The 7577-nt window shown below is 48.9% G+C and overlaps 1 protein-coding gene across 1 annotated transcript; it reads right to left on the bottom strand.

Moving 5' to 3' along the window:
* Positions 1-5770: 5770 nt before the first annotated feature.
* HOXD4 (homeobox D4) lies at positions 5771-6996 on the bottom strand. Its single transcript, XM_075511929.1, has 2 exons — positions 6579-6996; positions 5771-6175 (listed from the first exon to the last, which is right to left on the bottom strand). Exons 1-2 carry the CDS (start codon positions 6985-6987, stop codon positions 5871-5873), a joined length of 714 nt encoding a protein of 237 aa, XP_075368044.1. The 5' UTR covers positions 6988-6996; the 3' UTR covers positions 5771-5870.
* Between the last annotated feature and the right edge of the window lie 581 nt (positions 6997-7577).

The raw sequence follows: 7577 nt of genomic DNA on the forward strand, positions 1-7577 counted from the left end.
TCTTCAATCGGAGCATATGTTCATAGAGCAATAAAACAGAAAGATTTACAGTCTCCGCCCGCCCCCCAGCAGCCTCGCACCCTTTCAGGAATTACTTATGATGATTTATAACAACAACTCCGGCAATTGTCAAACTGATAAAATAGCCCGGGCTATATGCGGGAATAAACGCTCTTACGAAAGGGCTGCGATTTATGTTCGGGTCCATTTTACTACGTGTCTTGGTGGAGTTTGGTTCCTTTCCCGGACCAACAGGATAATATAAAACTTCATTGATAAAAATGTAGGAGTTCTCGCGAAGTAGCAAATCTGTTCCTTAGTCACTACCAAAGCACATAAACATTTGTCATCTTTGAATAATTGAATTAATGTGTTATTGTTTGAATGTATAATTCATAACATAGGAAACTTTGTCTCTGTCCTGCCACCGAAACGGAAGTAATAAAAAGCTACAATCCAGAGCTTTTTAGAAATTACCCCAGCCAGGGACAATAAAGAATATCCTGTTTGCAGAAAGTATTTCCAGCTGACTCTGGGATCTCACCGAGAAACCCCAGCCCCGTTGTCCGTGGTCTATGGAGTTTACCGAGAGGGGCTTTGTGCAAAAATACGAATCCGATTTCCCCCTAGTCCGGGCTATTGATCGGGGGCTTGCAAGGCGGCGCGCCCGCTTCGCAGGCTGGATGCGCCCGGGCTCCTCCGCAGCCCCGCGCCGGGCGAAGGCTCGGCCGGAGGCGGCGGCGGCCGGGGCAGGAGCGGGCAGGACGGCCAGGGGAGCGGGGCCGGGGCCGGGGCCGGGGCTGGGGCCGGCCGGCCTTTGTGCGGGCGGCGGGGACGGCGCGCTGGGCGCTGGCTCCGGCCCCGCTGCAGCCCCGCCGGCCGGACGCACGGCGAAGCGCACGACCCCGCGTGCGGAGGAGCCGCGGCCTTTCCGCGCCGGCGGGGCCGGGCGGCGGCTGCCCCGCAGCCGCGTTGCTCCTTCCGCGCCTCCCCGCGCGGGCGGCCGCGCCCGCGCTCCGCGCCTCCCCACGCAGGCGGCGGCCGTCAGCGCCGCCGCCCCGGGAGGCGGTCAGCCTGCCTCCTCCGCCGGGCTCCGCGGGGCTCCGCGGCGCTCCGCGCTCGCCCTCTTCCCCCCGCTCCCTGGGAAGCAAAGGTCAGCGCTTGCGCCCGGTCCGGCTCCCGGCCGCTGCCGAGCTGGAAATCAGGAAGCGGCGTGCCCTATTTGTCAAGCGTTTGACAGCTGAGTTCATTAAGGCTTAAATAAGAAGGAATAAAAGTAAAAAATGTTTACGTACCGGGCGTCTCTTTCGGCAGCTACCAAAGACCTAGGTGTGCAGAGAGAGGGACTGCACCCTTTGTATATTATATTCTTGGGATCTCTTCAGTTTTCAAGTCTGATAGAGTCCTTTGCTTGGCAGATTAATGACGACTCCGTGTTTCTTAAGGGACGTGCTGAATTAATTATTTCGCAAATCACGTGGTCAGGACTTGTAGAAATCTATTCTTATCATCTTCCTTGCACTTTGAAATTCTGCCTGTTATGACTGTTCCTAGCAAGATTATTTTGGTCTCTAGGCTTGGGGAGGGAAGAAAAAAAAAAAAGGAAAAGGAATCAGGGGAAAGGGCTAACAAACATGGCCGTTGGAGCGGTGTGGCTCTGCACCGAGAGGTCCCTATTTACTGTACTGTACAGTGAGTGGGGCTTGCTATCGACTCTGCCTTTCCTCTTCATTCTTACCTTAACGACTAGTGGTGATATAATATACAGAACTGTATTGATGTATCGGGAGTAACAGGAGGAGCCATTAAACAGGAGAGAGAGAAAGTATAATCACAAAATGTGCCTCGATATTTAAACTTAGAGAGTGTGTGCTTAGAAACGCACACGCAGCCTCCCCTGCCCCTCCAGGCAGCAAGGGCACTGCCTCGTCCTGCGCACCACGCTCCTTTCCCGGGCTGAGCAGGAGACTGTCGTTTTGGCCTCCTGCCTTGACCAGGCTCCAGGAGAGGCCAAGCCCCCAGTGACAAATACTTGTGACAGAAATAGTGCAATCGACTTCTCCTGGCCAGAGGTATGTGCTATTGTCTGAGGTGCTTACGCAGGAGAGAAAAAAATGATGTTTGCCTTAGGTGGACAGGAAAGTTTAAACTCTCCAAGTTCATGTTTTCTTGTGATCTTTCGTTTGTATCGGCTGAAAAAGTGAAGCTTACTGCTCAGAGAAAGCTACTCACTGCATTTCCATTTCAAATTTCCATTTCTTTTTAAACTGATGCGTTCCAGGACTCACCTAAAAGGCACACATCTGTGTGGGGATCGAGGTGGCTTCAGGTGTGGCTCCTTGCCTCCTGCCACACATGCATAAATCCGGGAGTCATTCTAGGAGGGCTTGTTAAATGCAAAGCAGTAGCAAATGGATGGCAGGCACTTTTAACTGCAGCCTAAATGTAAATATAGACTCCAGCTTGGCCTAGAGTCACACCATTATGGCTGGGGCAATCAGCAAACCTGTTCAAAGGGACATTTGGAAGGATGCTATGCAGAGTCACTCATCTTTTAACACTGTAATGATGGGAGGGACCAGCATTTTCACAGAAGAGAGACCCACCTTGTAGGGACTGTTTGTTCAAGGTACAAACCAGAATCTATTTCTCTACACCTTTTATTATTTCAAATGTATATGGAGGGCTTACATCAAAACTACAAGCGACAATTAGTATAAATAACGCTTTAATCAATGGCAGCAAAACATTGGCAAAGTCTATAAAAAGCATCACACTTTAACAGAGATGAGAGTATTGCTGGACAATGCGACCCTTTAACAAAGGCTCCAGTGCACAACGTTTCACCCATGATAAACAAAAATAACCAGCTTCCCTTCCTACACAAAACTCTGGAGGAGGGTTAAAAACCAATAAAAATTAAACCTCAGGTTCGTTTTCCACGGGAGACAATGACCAGTGGGTGCTCCTGGTCGTTATTACAGACAGTCCTGACCCTTCAGAGCATTGGCAGCTGGAAACTATTTATTTTGGTACTTTCTGCCTCCAGTTCACGTCTTCTCCGGGCTTACAGCACAATTACAACCATGTAAACTTACAGTGCCCCAGCCTCTCTCAAAGGGGACTTGCAAACAGGGTTGTAAGAGCTGTGCCTGCTGAACCCAACACTCGTCCTAGAGATATTAACATTTCAAAAGACAATGAGACAAATTCTGCTCGCAGCTACATCCCTGTTTGACTTCAGTGGGCAGAGGAAGGAAATCTGGGAGCAGAATTTGGCCCTTTAACTTCGGGAGCCATCTCAGTCGATAAGAAACACAAAGCAAGGATTTGCTTATCCAAGGCCATTACTTTCCAGAACTGTACCACAGATGCCAAAGTTGGTAGCTCTCTCTGGAATAACACGTTTGCCCTGCTCCCAGCCAACTTATCGCAGGCTTTAAGTAAACAGCGGGGGTCTGGGAGGGGGATTTTCAAGAAGAGCAGCCAGAGAAGTCTTTCTTCTTCCTCCCCCCCCCCCCTCCTTTTTTTTTCTTTCCCTAGATTCATATGAAGAGCAAAGGAAGGGCCTGGGACAACTCTGGAGACGAAAGGCCGCTACCACAGGAACCGGGTGTAACAAAACTTGAAAACTTGTCTCAGGAATTCCCTCCTCAAGCGCTGCTGCTAGCTGCTCTCCATGCCAGAGAAAGGGAAGGGTAGTTTGGGTCCAAAAGGTTAAGGGTTTAGAGGTCACTCTTCCCGGCTGAAATACAACTAATCGAATAGAAAATTTGTCCTCTGGGTGAACCTGTTCCTGCAATTTAGCCGAACTTCAGTAAAATACCTTTTCAGCTTCTCAACGTGAAGGCGTCAGAAAAAAGACGTCTTTACTATGTATGAACTCGGTGCTTTTTGTCATAGAAACAATGACGCGAATAATGCGGGAATATCCATCTTTAATATCACGACGTGGAGATATTCAAGTATTGCCATGTGCAAGTCTGAGAACTGGGCTAACCCTAAGGAAGAACAAAGAGTTTTCTCCAGGCTCTAAAACAAAAGACCAAGTCTTACAAGACACTTTGCAGAGTTCTAGGGATGAGAAAAGGGCAGAAATTAACCGCTGGCCACAGTTAATGCTGCCGAATACACTCCTGTTGAAAAGCTCGCCTTTTATTTTCGAATTCATTCAAGCCCATTTTGGCCAGTGTTTTCCCGAGCAAGCCCAGAAAGCAGTGAGTCCTCGGTGGGAAGCACCCAGCCTGGAGATGGGCACGTTAACTCACTCCCTGCTCTTCCCACCGCCCTTCAGCGTTTGCTCTGGGTTTCCTTCTTTGCCCCTTTTCTCTTTCATAAAGGGATCATCTCGTTACAATCTCGATGATACGGTCCCTCTCCAGGCTGCCCTGAGGGTACAGGAGATAAGGGCTGAGCTTTCAAATCGCCTGAGCGGAGGTGTAAGTGGCTGAGGGAGCTGGTTTGGCTGGGTTTGGTAGTTGCAGCGCACTAAAACTTTGGCACGATGCAGCCAGCAGCCAGAGACAAATCCGTGGGTATTAGACCAGCTCTGCTCCCATCCAAGCCTTTCCCCTTTCCCTGAAAGGAACTTGCGGAGATTTCCAACCACTGCAGTCATGTGTCGTGGTTTACTTAAAAACAATCACTGTTCTTCAAACAAAAAAAAACAACAGACCAAAATAACCCCAAACCAAAACAAAGCAACAACCCACATAGCCTCTCTCTCTCTTGGGCAGAAAAGAAATTTTAAATCTGATTGAAAGAATGTATTCAGATTTCAGCTTTGAATGGCTCAGGTTATTTCAGAAATCGCATTGATTTTTCACTCTGGGGTTTTCTTTTTATTTTTTTGTTGTGGGGGTTGGGGTTTTTTGTGGTCTTTTTCCCCCTCTTTTTTTTTTTTTTTTTCCCCCTTCCATTTTCAAGTGAGGTATCAAGGGTTTAAAGCACAGCGCTGAGCAGAGCAGACTTTGGAAACAGATTTCAAGCCTGTTAGCCCTGGATGGCACACGGTAAGGAACGGGGACGCTTTTCCTATTCACAAAGAAGGAAATTAAAAAAAAGGGACAAGAAAGTTGTGTACGTTCAAGACAAGTAAACATTATACATGTGTTCATGAGACTGGGAAGGAGCAATACTGTATTTCAGTTCCCCTTCCCCGTTTTTGGTTTGACTTTTTCTTTTTATCTTCACTCTTCTATGTAACAAATAAATAAATACCTAACACTACCAGCACATAAAATAACCCGTTTTCACTTAATTCCTATGCACATCTTCTGAGACGTTATGGAAATGAGCAAGTGTTTTCATTACACCAAGAAAGGTAAAGCGCACAAAAAGTTCACGATTACTAGTCTTTATGTTCAAATAAAAGACTATGCTATAAATTTCCTGTCCTCAACTTGCCCAAATGCATCCTCCCGAAATTGCATGGGATAAAAAGACAACTAAAAGTAAAAATCCCAGAATAAAGCATCAAACCTTCACTTTCGAATTCAAAACTGAAACACAGGACAGTTTCATTTTCAATGATTTATTACTTTTTATGGACAGAAGGTCTCATTTAATATTTTCCCAATTCCCACTGCCTGCATGATGGTTTGTTTTCTTTCTCTCTCTCTTTCTTTCTTTCTCTCTTTCTTTCTTTCTTTCCCCCCTTCCCCCCCCCCCCTTTTTTAGGTTGTGCTAGCAGAGGCAAATAAAATAAAGTCCAAAGTAGCGTCATTTTGTCTCCTTTGTACAACAGTACCTTAAAGAAAGATGACAGTTTCTCGAGTCCTTAGCTGCTACATGCAGGTTCTGCTTGGGCAGTGTCAGTTATGTACAGTACTGGTCAGAAGCAAAGGATGAAATGGAAAATTTCACCTCTTCTACAAAGTTGTCAAGTCAGTCTGATGGTCCTTGGAACCAGTCTGTAAATGGGGGTTTGAACCAGAGGAAGAAGACCTGCCCTTCGTGTTGGGCAGTTTGTGATCTTTTTTCCACTTCATTCTTCTGTTCTGAAACCAGATCTTGATCTGGCGCTCAGAGAGACACAAAGTGTGGGCTATCTCGATACGGCGGCGCCTGGTCAGGTACCTGTTAAAATGAAATTCTTTTTCCAGTTCTAGGACTTGCTGTCTGGTGTAAGCTGTGCGGGAGCGTTTAGGTTCCCCTCCGTTGTAATTGGGATTCACTGGGAAGAAAATACGGAGAACTTTACAAAGCTAATCTTGACTTGCCGGTTCGACTTTACAAAAGAAAACCTTACGAGCTGCAAGCATGTGGCCGGGCTGGATTCGTCCCAGTTGCTTACAATGGACGGGCTGCTCTCCCCCTCATTTAAGGCAGGCACCACAGGCACAGGCAGCTAGGTAGGCTGGGAGCCTCTAGCAGGCTCCTAAAATGGAGTTTTCTCCTGCACGGCAAAGCCCCGCATGGCCAACGGCCTATTTCCTCAGCAATAAAAATTTATGACGAGTGTAATTGGCTACCTCGGCTTAAAAAGCTCGTCCACGAGTCTGGCAGGGACTCGAGCAAGCGTGGCTGAGGACGATCGGAAGCAGGGTAGAAGAGCAAAGTAAGAAGAGGATCCTTACCCGAGTTAACATGGACTTTCTTCATCCAGGGATAAACTACTGCTGGCTGCTTAAGTGCTGACCCGTTTGGGGGTTTGAGGGCCGGCTGCTGGCTGCAGGCTCGCGAGTTGGACATTGGAGGCGGTGGACAATGCTCTGCTTGGCCGGGGAAGTGGCTCGCTGGGCCGGATTGCTCCTGTCCGTGACCCCGCGGCTGCACGGCAGAGCCTTGGGCATTGCTACAGCTAAAGGGCTGCTCGCTGTAGTTTGACCGTGGGTAGAGTCCCTGGTGCTGGAAATCAGAGCCCTGCGAGGCACTGTAGTACTCGGCCCCCTGCTCGCCTAGGTAGCTATTCTGCAAATATTCCTCGCAAGGAGGAAATTTGGGATCCACATACTTAGAGTTCACCATATACGAACTCATGGCCATTAATTTCTGAAGGTAGAAAATACTAATTTTTCTCGTGTTGTCTTTTTTTCCCCTGCCATAGAGCCCTCCTACTTGCTGTCAACTGAATAAAGTTAGGCGGGCATGTGACCGGCCCGGCCAATGGGGAGGCGGGAGCCGATCACCGGATTTCTCCGCAGCTCAGCATTTCCACCAATTTCACTCGGTAATATCCCCGTAACCGAGTGACCCCCCTCTCCGGCGGGTCGCTCCCCCCAGAGCAGGTACCGGAGGTGCGGGGGTACCCCTCGGGCGGCGGCCGCCTCCCTGGCCCGCAGGTGGGGCCAGCCTTTTGTCCGAGCGGGCTCCCCTCCGCCCCGATGGGTGATGCCCGCCGGCTGATCCACCAGCCGCGACCGCCGCCGGCGTTGGTTACCTCGCCTTAAATAAAATATCGAAAGAAGCACGCGGAGCGCGGAGCTGAAGTGGGGCGAAAAGGGGGGCAACTGATAAGGAGGCGGGGGAGAGAAAAGCCGTCAAAGAAGAGGGCAATATGATGTACAATAGGTCTGTCCTGTCTTTGTCTCGCAGAGGTCATCCAAAAGTTACCAGAATTTAGTTCTGCTGAATAA

Source organism: Mycteria americana, chromosome 9, assembly GCF_035582795.1.
Source record: "Mycteria americana isolate JAX WOST 10 ecotype Jacksonville Zoo and Gardens chromosome 9, USCA_MyAme_1.0, whole genome shotgun sequence".
Classification (NCBI taxonomy): domain Eukaryota; kingdom Metazoa; phylum Chordata; class Aves; order Ciconiiformes; family Ciconiidae; genus Mycteria; species Mycteria americana.